This window comes from Solanum verrucosum, unplaced genomic scaffold (assembly GCF_900185275.1).
Source record: "Solanum verrucosum unplaced genomic scaffold, falcon-dt-bn FXZP01000180.1, whole genome shotgun sequence".
NCBI classification, from domain to species: Eukaryota; Viridiplantae; Streptophyta; class Magnoliopsida; order Solanales; family Solanaceae; genus Solanum; species Solanum verrucosum.
Window position 1 is genome coordinate 922,136 of NW_026020402.1, and position 15,603 is coordinate 937,738.

The 15,603-nt window shown below is 30.8% G+C and overlaps 1 protein-coding gene across 1 annotated transcript; it reads right to left on the reverse strand.

Moving 5' to 3' along the window:
• Positions 1-5,638: 5,638 nt before the first annotated feature.
• LOC125840201 (transcription factor bHLH61-like) lies at positions 5,639-8,181 on the reverse strand. Its single transcript, XM_049519164.1, has 4 exons — positions 7,518-8,181; positions 6,718-6,891; positions 6,460-6,627; positions 5,639-5,963 (listed from the first exon to the last, which is right to left on the reverse strand). The coding sequence occupies exons 1-4, from the start codon at positions 8,142-8,144 to the stop codon at positions 5,877-5,879; spliced, it is 1,056 nt and encodes a 351-aa protein (XP_049375121.1). The 5' UTR covers positions 8,145-8,181; the 3' UTR covers positions 5,639-5,876.
• Between the last annotated feature and the right edge of the window lie 7,422 nt (positions 8,182-15,603).

Here is a 15,603-nt window from a genome sequence, read left to right on the forward strand (position 1 = left end):
AGTCCGTGAGGACCCGGACAGATTTCACATAAAAAAAACAAATAAAATCACATTAGCACGTGAGAAAGCAAAAGAAGGTGGCAAGATAAAAGTAAATATAAAGATAAAATAAATAATGCATGCTAATTTGATCATTGGCAACGCAAACTTAAACAAGAATTTTTAAAAGGAAAACCGATTAAGAACTAACATTTCTCATATCTACAGTAATAGATAATGATGGGGGAAAAGGGTCAAAGGAAAATTAATGTCCTTTTCTAGAAATCAACGATGCAAGAAACAAAGGAAACCAAGTTCAAAATATTAAACTAATAATCATCAAGCATGCTAGTTCAGTGAGTATGATTAATTTATTATTATTATTTTTTATTATTTTTTCTTTCTAGTCAAAACGAAAGGAAGCAGTGACACAACCTTATGGGATAAATATCACAGACCAAATTAGGAGAACAAGACACTTTCGAATTCAAGTTAGGGCGTCGATTATCGCCTTCCGTGTAAAAAAAATAAAATCCTTATCATGTGTTAAATAATTTATTTATTTCTCAAATAAAGCATATGCATTTTTTCACATACTTGAATTAATACTTCGATATGAGACATGAAAATCAACATAAAACGGACATATGGTTCTAAACCAACAAGCAACTTAACTTAAGTATCTACGGATCCAAGTTCATGCATTTGGCTAAGGCGACAAATGACATAACATGGACCACCGACTATCAAGATAGATTCATAACATATAAGGGAAAACTAAGGCAAACAGAGCCATTTGACCAAACATGATGCACCTCCGGAGGCCCAGTGAAAGAGAACAAATACAAATTTCGATACAGGAAGTGTACTCTCTTTTTAAAATAAAAATAAAAAATAAAAAATAAAAAAAATAGACTCACATAGAAATTACAGAGGAATTAACTCAAGGTGTGGAGCAACATAGCCAAACATGCAAATTTATAGTGAGTTACCCAACATAGCATTATTGACTGAGATGCGAAAGATACATATAACATTTAGCCATATAAGAGACAAAGATAGATTCTACGAAATTAAACTAGCATGCGAGAACTCGAAACGATGCAAAGACAACCTAGAACACGAACGAACAGTGAGGGAAATAAGCTACAAAATTAGCACACTCCAAGCATAAACTAGATGCGCCTCGACTATTCGGAGAAAAACGAGACAGAGATTTAATTAGCCTTAATACATGCTGCCAAGACAAAAACCCAAACGGTTGATAACTAAACCCCGGAGAACCAGAATCATACATGATTCTCAAAGATCAGCAGAAAACCTCACCCAAAAAATAAAAAATAAAACACTAGCAACAAAGACAACAACAAGAATGAACACATGGAAATGCCATATAGGAAAGTGAGTATAAAAGGGGATGAAGTTACCGTTCTTGGAGCAGCAAACTCTGGACAGCTACGAGCCTGAACGACGACCTTCACCAGGAAACCCGAACACTAGCAATGACCAGGAAATCTGGACAGAAATTTGAACTCAAACACCGAAACTATTCCCCCTTTTCTTGCGAAATGTATTTAGTGTATTTTAAGTACCCCCGCTCTTCTCTGTATTGTATAGGTATTTTATAGCTATTTCTTACTATGGTTGCTCTCTGTATATCTGTTAGGGAAAGAAAATGTCAACTAAAGATCTCCAAATTTCACCCCTCTATCTTTCCAATCCTCTTCCCCCTTTTAACATGAGCAAATGATGCTCTATATATCCCCGAATTAGGGTAGATTCGATGGAGGGAAAACCAGTGAAATTCGGACAGAAAACGCCCAATTCAAAAATCAAAAACCCCAAAATTCTTTCACCATTTAGGATAAACACTTTTTCTTGAAGTTTCGTCCCCATTCCGAAAGAAGAAATGGGGACAGACGCGTGTTGCTGCCCTGCTGTATGACTGCGAATTGAAAGGGATGGGGGAAAGGAGACAAAAGAGATGCAGCTACTGCTTTCCGTCCATCTCATTGACGCCGTGAGTGAGCTGCTGCCATTGATCGATGTTGTCGTTTTTGTTGCTGTTCACGCCGCTTGTGAACGTGGGTACTGAACGTTGGAAAAGGAATGAAAGCTTCTGGGTTTATTTTGTGGGAAAGGAAGTGGGCCGGGTTTCTTTTGAAAGAAAATGGGTAGACGTTTTGAAAAAAAAATGGAATTAAGGAATTTTGAAAAGAAGAAAAGTTGGGTCGGTTGGCAATGTTTTTGGGTTGGGAAATATTAGCATTGACCGCCAAACCTGGTCTTAAAAATATGGATTTTAGAGTAAGGTAACAAAATGAATTAATAATTGCATCCTTAACAGTTTAGCCAAATTGACTTGCAATTGGCCAATTGAATTAAGATTTTAACCAAATTGAGTTGATTTGCAAAATTTGGCTAAAATTTGAATAGGATGAATTGATATAATTAATTTACGAGCTTCTTAATCTTAACGAGATAAAATAATTAACTTAATTATAAACCAATTAACTTAAAACTATAACCATAATTTAATAGCGCAAATTAATAAAAGGTGCTTTCCAAATCAATAAATTAAATGAGATAAAAATAACATAAAAACAAGAATAATCAAACTAAATAACCTATAAGCATACTTTAAACCAAACTAATCTAATTGAATATTTAATTAAAACAAACTCCTTTTGGGATGATTTTCAAATATTTATAAAATATGCTAATTAGACACATAATTATATAATAACTAACTTAATTATAAACTAATTAACTCGAAATATAAGCTATTAATTAATTTAAACTAAATAGTCAAATATTTAAATAAAACTAAAATCCTTTTGAGACAATTTTTGAACATTCATAAAATATACTAATTAGACACATAATTATATAAAATATCATATTTATTATTTTACAATTTATAAAAATGACAAAACCACTTAAAATGACTTGAAAATTATTTTGAATTTTATAAAGCCAATTATTTCAAATCATTTGGAATTTAGGAAGCTCGATGATTAATTTATATTGGGGAGGGTCAAAATTGGGTGTCAACAAGGTCTATTTTTTGTGGGTTTTAAAGTGGCCTGAATCAAATCCTTTTGGGTCCATATTGATATTTCGTAAAGTGATCTAGTGCTGATGGGCTGATCCATGGCAGTTTGAAAAGTACATGCATTTGTATCACCAAGAAACTTTTCGAAATAGTTAATATTAGACCTTTTTAGTTATACTTTTGCTAATTACAATTCATAGTTAAATTATTGTTTGATACTAAATGTATTGTTTTTTTCAAAGTTATTTTGAATATAAATAAAATATCTAATGCAATGCATTAATTGTGCAGTATCTTTTTAAAAAGAAAATTTAGTATGATATCTCAATCTTCCATGATTAATGGAATTAAGAAATCTCACTATCTTTTTCATTAAAAAAAAAGGATTGCACTAAAAGATTTTTTTCTTCTTCATTAATTTCGTTGTATCACTAACTATTACTGATACAACTTGGATACATAATTGTTATTTTTTTGTTATAGACTCTCTTTTCACTTGAATGTATTGATACGACATTGATATAAATGCATTCTGGTAATGAATTCACTATAGAAATACTCAAATACATTGATATAAATGCATTCTGGTAATAAATACACTATAGAAATACTCAAATACATTGATATAAATGCATTCCGGTAATGAATACACTATAGAAATACTCAAATACATTGATGTAAATGTATAATAGTGAACAAAAATACACTCATATACATGATACAAATGTGAAACAAAGAACTAATGGAGTGGAATACGTTGATACAAATTTATAACAAGTAGCAAGATACACAATACATTGATACAAAATGAAAAACAGGGAATAGATACACTTGATACATTAATACAAATGTGTAATCAATAGCAGATACAAACAAATACATTTGATTCAATAATAGTGAATAGATACATGAATACAATGCATAGACATGTACACTGATACATGAATAGAATGCATATACACGTGCATTTGATTATTTGAAAAGTCCCCAAATTTGCCTCAAATTTGCACTTAAAATTCCTCAAATTCGAGATATGAACTCCTCGTGATATATTCAATCTTTAAAAGACACCACACATTAATTTTAGGAACAATTTCATAACCCCGTAATTTGAATTTTAAGCTTCAAAACTTTCTTTCATGGTTACAATGAAGATTTGTAAAAATCATCTCAAGCTAATAATGACAACGGTTTATAGAGAAAGAGAGGAAGCGCAATGTCGTTAAGTTTGAATTTTAAAAGAATTCGAAAGAACCGTCCATAGAAGAAAAGAGGAAAAATAACCATACATGAAAGAGGAAAAAATGTGTTAATTTGAAGTTATACACCTATTTGGTGAGAGAAAAGAGGAAAAACAGATAATTGATAAATACAATGCCTAAAATTAAGCCTAGAAATACACTAATTGATAGATGAATTTTTAAATTGAAAAATAGCTATTAAATGAATTATATAGCTGTGAATTATAAATTTTTAAAACTATAATTATATATAATAAATATATAGCATATATTTGTCTTACTATATGTAGTTTTTTCTATTTATGAACTATAGAGGCCCAAGTATAAAGTAAGGGAGAAGCAAAGGTTCAACTTGAGAAATGACCCTAACATGGGTGGGTCTTTGACATTTTGTCCCCCATAGAAGAAAAAAAAAGTAACATAAATGACCTTCATAAAGGGTGGTCTTGATTCTTTTATACTCCACTTAACAAATTTTAATAAAAAGAGTCTCTACTTTATAAAATTCTAAATTTTGGCCATAAGACAGACATTGGCTATATTTTAAAATAGTGAACTTGTTCAATTAATGAGAATTTATGCAAAAGTTAGAATTTAGGTATGTTGCTTATTAGGCATAAATTTTAACTAATTTTGCCCATTAAATCAATATTGAAGATATTTTAAGATAATGAACCTACTTAATTGACTTGAAATTTAGCCTTATAAGCAAAAGATATAACTTTGGTTTGTTGCATATCATGCAAAACCATATTAATGCTCATTACACTTCCAAAGAAAAAGGCTTTCTCGTAATAATTTGTATGGAGAAAGTGTTTGACATGTGGAAGGTGTAATGGCTCAAAGTACAAAGCCAAAACTGAATTTGGTTGCCTCCTTGTGAATGTGTAAGAGAGTTGTCCCTTTCTATTGTCCAATTTCCAGTAAGTGAGTTGTTTTTTTTCACAACTACTCTTTCCTTAATTCACATGTAGGGTAGCCCTTAAAATTTACTATGAGTTTATATAATAATAATAATTGAGCTCATGGTCAAATACTTACAAATATTTAGTAAGTTTTTAACACATGCACAGAAGTCAAGCAAAAGTTACTGAATTCACGTGAATTCATATATAAAACTCTAGATTTGCCCTGATTTCTCTTGTAGTTAAGAGATTAGTCCTTGATCCTTAGAACACAATCTCTGTTTGTAGATATATGTGCTGGAAAATTATAGAACCAAAACTATTAGCCTTGTCCTTTATGACATCAACAATAAACACTTCACACTCTTGACTTGTAAGGAGTGCTTCTTCTTAAATAGGCTTTATATGGAGTGAATTCGAATTAGTCAAGGTCTCAATGCGATATCAGACATTGGATGGAAAACCAAAAAGGGACTCGTAAATTCATACCTTGTGAATATCAATACTCCAATCCATTATTTTGAAACAATTGACAGACGGATTGTATTAACTCCATTTGAATAGTAGTATAGCAGAATAGATCTTATAAATGAATCAAGAAAACTACATTGGAGAAAGAAGACTGACATTATTAAAACTTGCAATATTCTTTGAACAACAGACAGAATGTCCTTGGTTGGGGATTATTGTGCATCTCTAAAGACATCTTCCTCCAAAGCCTGCTGTTTTGAACAAGGTTTGCTTTACATCTTCACCGCTCAAAATTGCTCGATGCTCCCTTGCCTATAAAAATCCAGAAACAAAAGGAAATTCAACATGCTCAAACATCACATGGAACATTTTAAAACAGTTGCTAGAGTCTGTAATCGATCAATTATGTCTCGATCTCAAATTAATTGAGGCCATTTATGTGAATCTTTTGTATTCATTCTGCTTTATTAGTTGAGGTCAATGCTTAGTTCATGTGATTGATCATAATTTGAGCTTAACCTATCCCAACTTTCGTTCTTTATCACAATATTGGACTTCAAATTCATAATTTGTACATATTAAATGATTCAGTTGATTCATGCCAAGACTATTGCATTCTGTCAAACTCAAACCGCAAATGATACATTTGCCGTGAACACAATGCACTAAGTTTCCATGGTTTGAACACACTGTGTGACTTCCAATAATTTTTACCGTTGCACCATGGCTCCCTGTCCTAAGAAGCATACGTCATTAAAAAAATTGGTTTCTACTTAGTAATAGAGCGACCAGAGGTCAAAGATAGTACCTCCGAACAAGAAGCTTGCAATGAGAAGTCACTGAAACAGCTGATAACACATTGTTGTACATCAAGCCCAAGAGCTTCTAATGTGCTCACTGTTGACAACAACAACCCTGGCTTTGCACTGCAACAGATCTCGATTCTGGTGTCTGCATTTCTCCTTTCTACCTCAAACTAAAATATTTCCCACCCAACATATAAGTGTCAAACAAATTACACACACAGACATAATTAAAGTCTCTTACAATTATTGACAAAATGTACCTTAGGAGGCTTTTTAACAAGTGCTTCATTTGGCTTTAACTCCTTGAAGTTTCCTACGAATTTAATATCCTTAATTTCGTCTTTCACATTATCATCTTCACGCAATGTATGGATTTTTTCTAAAAGCTCCTTCATGTAATCGATTGCATCTCCAAGTATAGATGTTCTGTCCATCTACTCAATCAATTTAAAGAACTGCATTCAGTACAACAGGGCACAGGCAGAACCATAGTATATAACACCCAGAGTCTTGGTTAAAGAGAAAATTAGACAGTCAATTTTAACTACATTTAACTTATAAATACATTAACAGATTAAAACTATTACAATAACAACAATATAATCCGTGTAATCCACGAGCGATCAAATTTGTGGATAATAGGATGTACACAGATCTTACGCCTGCCTTTGTTAGGTAGAGAAATACCCTTGACTCAAAATAAGTGTAATCAAAGCAAAATTGAAAGAAAAATACCGGGCAGCAATATAGCAATAAACACATATCAAATGAAGTAGCAAATTGCAAGATACACTTGTTAAAAATATTTACAATGGAAAATGACTTGTTATATCACATATACAGTATTGTTACACAAATGACTCACGTATACTCTTTAAGCTGAACTGATGTAGTAGATTAAGTACAATGCAATAACTACATCTCATCCCAAATTGGGTAAAAGGAGATGGGAAGGAGATTACAAGATGGGAATCGAACAATTATGAAAAAAAACAAAAAACTTAATAGCTAACTACTAAAATTTCTGAATAATTAGAAAGAAAGAAATGAGGAAATTTACCTTGCTAATCTTAGGAACAATGGATCTAAGCATAGAGAGTCTATCATTGAGTCTCTTTCTTCTCCTCCTCTCTGCCATTAAATTTTTTGAAGGCTGTCCTTCAACCTTCCTAATTTTATTCTTCTTTTCTCCCACATTACCCATTAATCTTGAATTTGCTTCTTCAACTTTAACATCACTAAAGCTATTCAACTCTTCTTGCAATCCATGAAAATCACTAGGAATAATCCCACCAAATTCTTCATGATTTTCCACAACTGCTCTGTCACTGTAGTCATCAAGTAGTGGTGGACCAGTAAAAGAAGAATCAAGAAATTGATAGGATTCAGGTGAAGTAAAATCAGGAAAATTTGACTGTGAGGTAGATATTGGAGGTGAAATGAGGCCCAAAAGTGAAGAATTTAAGGCAACAAATTCAGGGTTTTGGTAAAAAGGTAGTGGTGATTCAAAAGTCCATCCATTTCCATTTGGGAAAAAATCATTCAAAGTGCTCCAACTTTCTTTTCTTGGAGCTAATAATTCCTCCAAAATATCATGTTCACAAAGCTCCATTTTTTTATTTTTTTTTGCTCTCTCAAATATCAAAAAGTGGAATGGTTTACAAATAATATAATGTCGAAGGAACATGGAGTACTATTTAATAGAGCCTTTTTGTTATACGGAATGAGTTAAGTATTTTTTATTAGGTACTTTATTGAGTTAATAATATCACCTACAGAATAAGAGTAGATGTACCTTTCTATACTCTATTTTCCGCTAAAGTTGATCCATGTCAACTATTGATATTTTAATAATTTGCAATTTAAATTATATCATAGTTGATTAGAATTATGTAGATATTAGTACTATAAATACAGAGATATATAGAGTAATAATGTATATATAAATTTTGCTGATTGGTTAGAGTTATACAAATTTAATTGTTTACGTAGTATTACTTATTTCAAAGATACCTCACATAATAGTACTACAAATCAAGGGAAATAACTGAAACAAATGAAGTAACTGACATTGATGTATACTACAACTTATTATTTTAATGTCATTTTCATTGAAATCTTAAATTAGAAAGAAGTAGTATTCAAATCCTCGCAGTTTGAGGGGTTTGACCCATATGTCTAATAAATAGAAAAAGGATGGACAAATGTCGATAACAATGACAGGTTCTTTGCATATTGTGTTAACTACCTATTTTTGACTAATTTAATTACACTAATCTTTCATTTGACATAGTCTTTTCGTTTTCTTTTCTAAGAAAAACAGGTAGGTTTGCTTATATATTGGACTCATTCATAAAAATAATTAAAGATAAATTTCAAGTTTAAAACAGTGATTAACCTGTTTTTCAAGTGATTTTTTTTCTTTCCGCTCTCGATTTTTTTTACTTTTTTTTCAACATAAATGAATGTTCAGTTACTTTTATATTATTTATTTATGTTTCTTTGTCCCAATTACAGGGTTTGATTAAATTCGTAGCTCAAAAATTACATCCATCACTGTTTGATTAAGAAAGAGTATCCGCACATTACCTCTCTCTCTATAAGTACTTTGTATTTGAAAACTCAATAACATAGTACTTAGTTACTTATATTAATTTCATACGGTGATGGTAAATAATTTAATATGTAATTTCTCATTATATCGTAATGAAAAAAGTTGCAATTTTAATATTGAAAAATAATTTTAAAACATTAATGGGTACCGTTTGATAATTATCATTTACTGTAATAATAAAAGGATATACTTTAAATTTGAAATATAGTTAAAGGGATGATTTTGGTCCCAAAAAAAAACTCCGAGTAACTTAAAATTTATTCCATCGTTCACTTTTACTAATTATTTCTTTTAAAAATAAATTTTTATTTTAATTTATCACGATTGATGAGTATCAAAAAAAGATTTTTTTTTTTTTTTTACGTTTTACCCTTAGTATTAAATATTATTCTCTGTATCATGTGGTAAATAACACATAAAAAAAAAAGAATTTTAACAAGTGTTCAAATCAAGCAATGACAAATAAAAATAAATGACGGAAATATTTACTAGTGTAGTAATTTCCTATATACATATAGTGTTGACAAGTGACAAGACTAGGAGACAAGACCGTGACCATGTTGATTTCTTCCCATTCCAACACATAAAACATGTATTATATGACTGTTTGTTGGGTAATTAAAAACCACGAGCGTCCCTTCGCACTGGTTTTTATTTCCAACTTATTAATTCCTGGTTTTCAATATCTACATACGCAAATTAAATTATTGAATTGATTACTGTGTTGAGTATACGTGACAAATGTAGGATTTAGAGCAAGTGACCTATCGTTAGAGGGTTTTGCTGATTATTTTTTTAAAAATTATACAAATCAATTGTTTGATTATACAGTTAGATTAAAATTCATTTTTTTCTAAATTGTCCTAATCATTTTTTTACAAAAATAATAATTTATTTGTACAATTCGATAATTTAATTTTAAAATGTCAGGTATACTTGCACCAGTATTAGGAGTTAGGACTTAGGACTTAGGTGGCCTCATTTTTTGTGTAAAGTATTTAACAAGTATTTTTTAATATAAGCATAGAGTGTAATACTATACCGTTCGTGAAGTAAAATTTTATTACAAGAACTTGTTATTTGTAGGGCACAAATAGCAATAATGCAGGCTTACTCTCCGTCTGAATTTAGAATTTTTAGAACATAACGGTATATATATTAAGTGAGAATTGATCACTAATTTTTTTTTAAAAAACTTTTAATATTTAATTAAGCGCATGCATTATTAATTCTTCTTTTAGCATGAGTTTTAGTGGATAATGTTATATTAATTTTAAAACTATATTTAATATCTATTTTTTATGAAAAAGCCACGAGTTCTTGTGTCTCATTTTTAAGCTATAAATTCGCCACTCTGGGGCATAAAAATTATGTTGAATAGATCTTCAATTCAAGAAAACTATTTTCACGATAAGTTTGAAACTCGCAACAGTACACTTTTTATTATTAAATATACATATTATTATTTTAAATTAAAATAACAAATATTTAGTTTCTAACAACAATTTTTAAAAGTTTTGAGAAAGCAATAAGGAAATAATATCATCATCAAAGGATGTGATACATTGAAAATGACTGCTACTTTTTTAATTAAAAATCTTACATTCGAATTTTGAAAAAAAGTTTTGACAAAAAAGTATTTCTTCTTAAATGAAACTCTATACGTAATATAAATTTAAATTAATTAAACTTTAATATTAATATTGATCATCAAATAAAAAACTATGAAAAATATGTCCGGCATATGACTCATGAGCTGTGTTTTGTGGCGCCACACAGAAAACCTAGGAAGGGTAGGTTGTGGGACAGCAGGTAGCACACAATATTTTTTACGGGCAAAACCACTTTCTATGGGCCTTTTTTTTTGTTTTTTTTTACTAATAGACTCATTTTTTATTTCAATATGTAGTACGATGTCCTTCGGGATGACTCATTTGGTTTGGAAGGTGGTTATCCACACGGATGACTCGGGATCGATCCCTCCTCAATGCCTTCTGAATCGAGTCTGTCGCATTGGGCTTGCTTAGTGCGGTTTACATTTCTTGTGTGGTTTACAGGCTATTACACAGTGGAGGGTTTACCCAGTGCGCACAAAGTGTTCACCACAGAATGCTCACCCGAAGGACAGAGGCTGTGACAAAGATTGTAACGGCTGCGGGTTATATCCTGGGGTTCCAAAAAAAAAAATATAGTACGATTGAAAAGGTGAGGGTCCAAATTACTTGATTTTGTGTACGATTATTATTATTCTTATTTCTTCATTTGGCTAGGGGAGTATAATGTAGCAGAAAGGACTAGTAATATATTACAAACGTTAATAATGTTGGTTGTTGCCACTACTCTTCCGGTCCTCCTTTGTTTTTGTTTCCTTGCCAACCTCTAGAATTAACGTTTATATTGTCTTTTTAAAAATATTTTCTTTAGGATTATTTTTTTTGTTTTAGGAATTTGGTATTCAAAATTACTAACTTATTGGCATGGTAAATTTGAATTTGGTTGGGCTACTATGAGATTAAATGGGTCTTTATTAAAAGATTTTATCATTTTCAAGAACAAGAAGTAAGTTGTCCAACGGAGCTATAAACATGTACAAGGATATTAAGAAAGTTAAGGGTGACATTGGGGATTTGTGTATTGAAATATGATTCTAATAACATAATTTATTTTCTAGGTTCATGGGCGGGCTTATGTATCTGCCAGAAGGTACATGAGAAAATGGTCTAAAACCCTTCAATTTATACCCGCAATCCCAACTACACACTCCAATTTTATGGGTGTCATATTACTCCCTGAACTATTTTAAACTGTAATAATTGCACCCCTTAAAAGCTATAACCAGATCTGTGTTGGCCTGTGAATTTCATGCGTTTTACAGGTGAAAATTCAATTAATTAATTTTTTTTTCAATCTTTTTATAATTCATTTCTACTTTTTCCTATACTCTCCCAATTTCTTCAAATCTCTAAGGTAACTTCTTCCCACAATTCTTTCAAATTCCTATGGAATTGTGAGGAACAAAGATGAATATTGATAGCGGGAGCTTGTCAAGCGATATTCGAGTTTTGCTTGTCGGAGAATATTGAAAAATAATCTAAAAGGATCTACGCATATCGCTGCTACATTGAAGTTTTGCTTGCTTCGCCGGAGCTCGCTGGTTGGAGCAGTGCAATAGCAAGGTTTTGTTGTTATTGTTGTAGTTGACCTTGTTGTGAGAACAGAGGTAGGTCTTCATGGTGGTTGTCTCAGAATGGGAGAGAGATAAGAGGAGAGGGGAAGAGGAGAATGGGGTTTTGTTGGTGGTTTGGGTTTCGCTGGAGGCGGCGACAGTGGTGGCTGATGGTCGAGCAGCAAAAGAGGAACAAACGAAAGCACTAGCAATGCCATTAATGGAGGTCAATTGAGATTGAATCCTTTCATTGATTAATTGAAATTTGAGATTGATAGTTAAAGGATCTACAATAAAAAGAAAAAAAACATTCTCATTAAGGAGTTCAATTGAATTTGATGTAAACCCAATTTAAATTTTTTTCAAATCTGATCCAGATTTCATTTTTGGATGATTGAAAAACATGTCATTTTATCTTTAATTGAATTGATTGTTTTTTCTAAGTTTTTTACATGAGAGTTTATAAGTTTGTGTGAAATCAACAATGGTGAATCTAGTATGAGAATTTGGTCTTTGTTGTTATGGAGAAGAAACAATGGTTTATTTAAGGATGGGGAACATGACTATTGGAGAAAGAGAAATTTTTTGTCAAAATTCACCTTCTAACGCGCCTAGAGGAGGTGAGAACACCTCCTGACAGTCAGCACTTAAGTGTGTAGAAAATAGAGAAATATAAAGTTCAGGGGGTAATAGTACACCCTTAAAATTGGAGTGTGTAGTTGGGATTTCAGGTATAGGTTAGGGGGTTTTAGACCATTTTCTCATATATTTAACACAATTAAGATATTACTTATTAATTAATTATCGCAAAAAATCATTTTTTGATATAGTTTACATTGGTTGGTCAGTCCCAATGTCCCATGCAATCTTCCGTTGTATTTGCTCCCACTCATCTAAGTAGTAAAGTAATGTTTATATTTTTCTTTCTTTGTTTTACGAATTTGATATTCAAAATTAAAAATTCGGATTGGCCATTAAACCACTTACAAAAGAATACCAACCACCCATAAATCACGCTAGTTAATTTTGAATATCAAATTCTTAAAACAAAGAAGAAGAAAAAAAAGGCAACCACCCATTCATCAAGGTAAAATAAAGTTAAAGTGCTACTGAGGATTTGAACCTACAATCCTAGAGCAATAATTATTCCACTCACATTTACCAACTATATTACAATCGAACTTTATGACATAATTATAATTAGAGCACATACAATATATTAATTACTATTACATTGCCTTGTCTAGTGTCCACCACAAGTGTGCTGATAGTGCTACTGCTTGCACTAATATGAAGGAAAAACTAATATCACATACACCAAAAATAATTTTAGTTTTTAGCCGCTAATCAATTAACGGTAACAGTTTAATTACTATTGAATATGTTTTTTAGCAACAATTATTACTTTACTAGTGTCAGTTACATTTTAATATTTTTTGTAAATACCGCTAAAGCTTATAACGATACTGAAACTAACTGCAATGAACTATTGCTGGTAAAAGTTTTAACACGCTTTGTAAATATGTATATCTATTGCCGCTAGAAAGTATTTTTATTGTAGTATATGCATGTGTGATCAATTGCGTGTGGTGGCCAGTGGCGGAGCCACATGTAGTTGAGGGGTGTCAATCGACACCCCTTCGTCGGAAAATTACACTGTGTAGCTAGAGTTAAATTATTTTTTATGTGTATGTATTACATATTGACACTCCTTGACTTCTACGTGATTTTAGTTTTTTTATATTTTGACACCCTTTAGTCGAAGTTCTGACTCCGCCACTGGTGGTGGCTGGTAGGTACTTGCAAGAATTGCATCTTTGCTTGTGCTATGGGAGAAGAATTTACCATAAATATGAGTACGTTGCTTTAGTTGGCTCTGATGATGAGGAGAATATTACTACCTTTTTCATGATTGATAAGAATGAAAAATATAATTACCTTGTCCTTCATTTGTCCAATCAATAAAAAAAAGTTACATGGTTATAAATTCCTAGAAATTGTAGTAGAAACTGAACAAGATTGATAAGAATTTCGTTTAGTTCGGACTATTACACTATAGGGGTGTTGGAGTGTAGTTGTACTAGCGGTTACATAAAATATTATTATAAAAGATGATTGTTACACGATGTTCAATAATACGTACACGCGCAATATGTTTAAGTCCTAAATATGTGACAATGTACTCTCGTGAGTTTATATGATATATATCATAATGATAACAATTATATATGTAGCTATTAATTAAATAACAGTAATATAATGTCAAAATAATTTTTATACGGAAGACTAATACTATTATATAAAGGAAATTTAAAAAGAGAAGCTAATTAATTGAGAAAATTGCTATGCAAATTAATCGAACTTAGAAAACAAAAAAAATTATGGGAGGTGGAATTCGAGGATCATGATGTGATTTAAAGGAGGTGCATAATCTTGCTTTAGATTTTGATAATGACATGAAGAGATGACTACGTAGATAAGCCATAAAGTTCCAATAATTATGATCTTTTTACTTAATTTGTCTTTCCAAGTCCATTAAGATTTTTGGTTAATTTCTTTTTAGTGCATTTATGGTTTTATATGAAACCCTACCTTGTAAATTTGTGGCAATTAATTTCTCTAATACTCAAAATCAGAAAGGTTATGGATAGAGCTGTTATTTTTTTTTTTAATGTAACGTTTTAGCCGTATAGGCTATTTTATTAATTAAAACCAATCAATAAACAAGTACAGGCCTAAGCCCAAGTTAACAATCAAATCTATTTCTAAATAGCAAAGTATACTTTAAATTGTTAATATGGCTGTCTACATGAATTTTGGAATTTGATAAAAGTGTTAAAGTGATTTTATTGATATAAAACAAAGTTTAATGACTTTCTTAAATAAATTATCATAGTTCAATGACCTTTTAAGATATAAAATCCCTGAAAATATAATGGAGTAAATTTAATCTATTTTAAATAATTTAAAGATATATTTAATAGTTTTTTTTTAAAAAAAAAACTAAAACCTATTATGACAGAAAATTCTCCCCTTAAAAAGAAAAAGAAGAATCTATACTTGTGGTCGAAAATTTCTCAACTTAGTTTAGGCAAATGCATAATTTGTTAGTAGAAAAAGAGAAGTAATGTCATACTTTGTAGTACTTCATTCAGAATTGATTCTCCCTCTTCCAAACACTTTAGTCCTCCCTTTAATTAAAATATATATTCAATATAATTTTCCTGTTATAATTCCTTTTTAGTTCATCTCAAAATGAATATCATCTTATTATAACTAGAAACAATTTGATTTTAAAATTTCTTTTTTATCCTTAATGAATTAATTTATAACTATACAAATATCTAAGAATTATTTTGAACCATA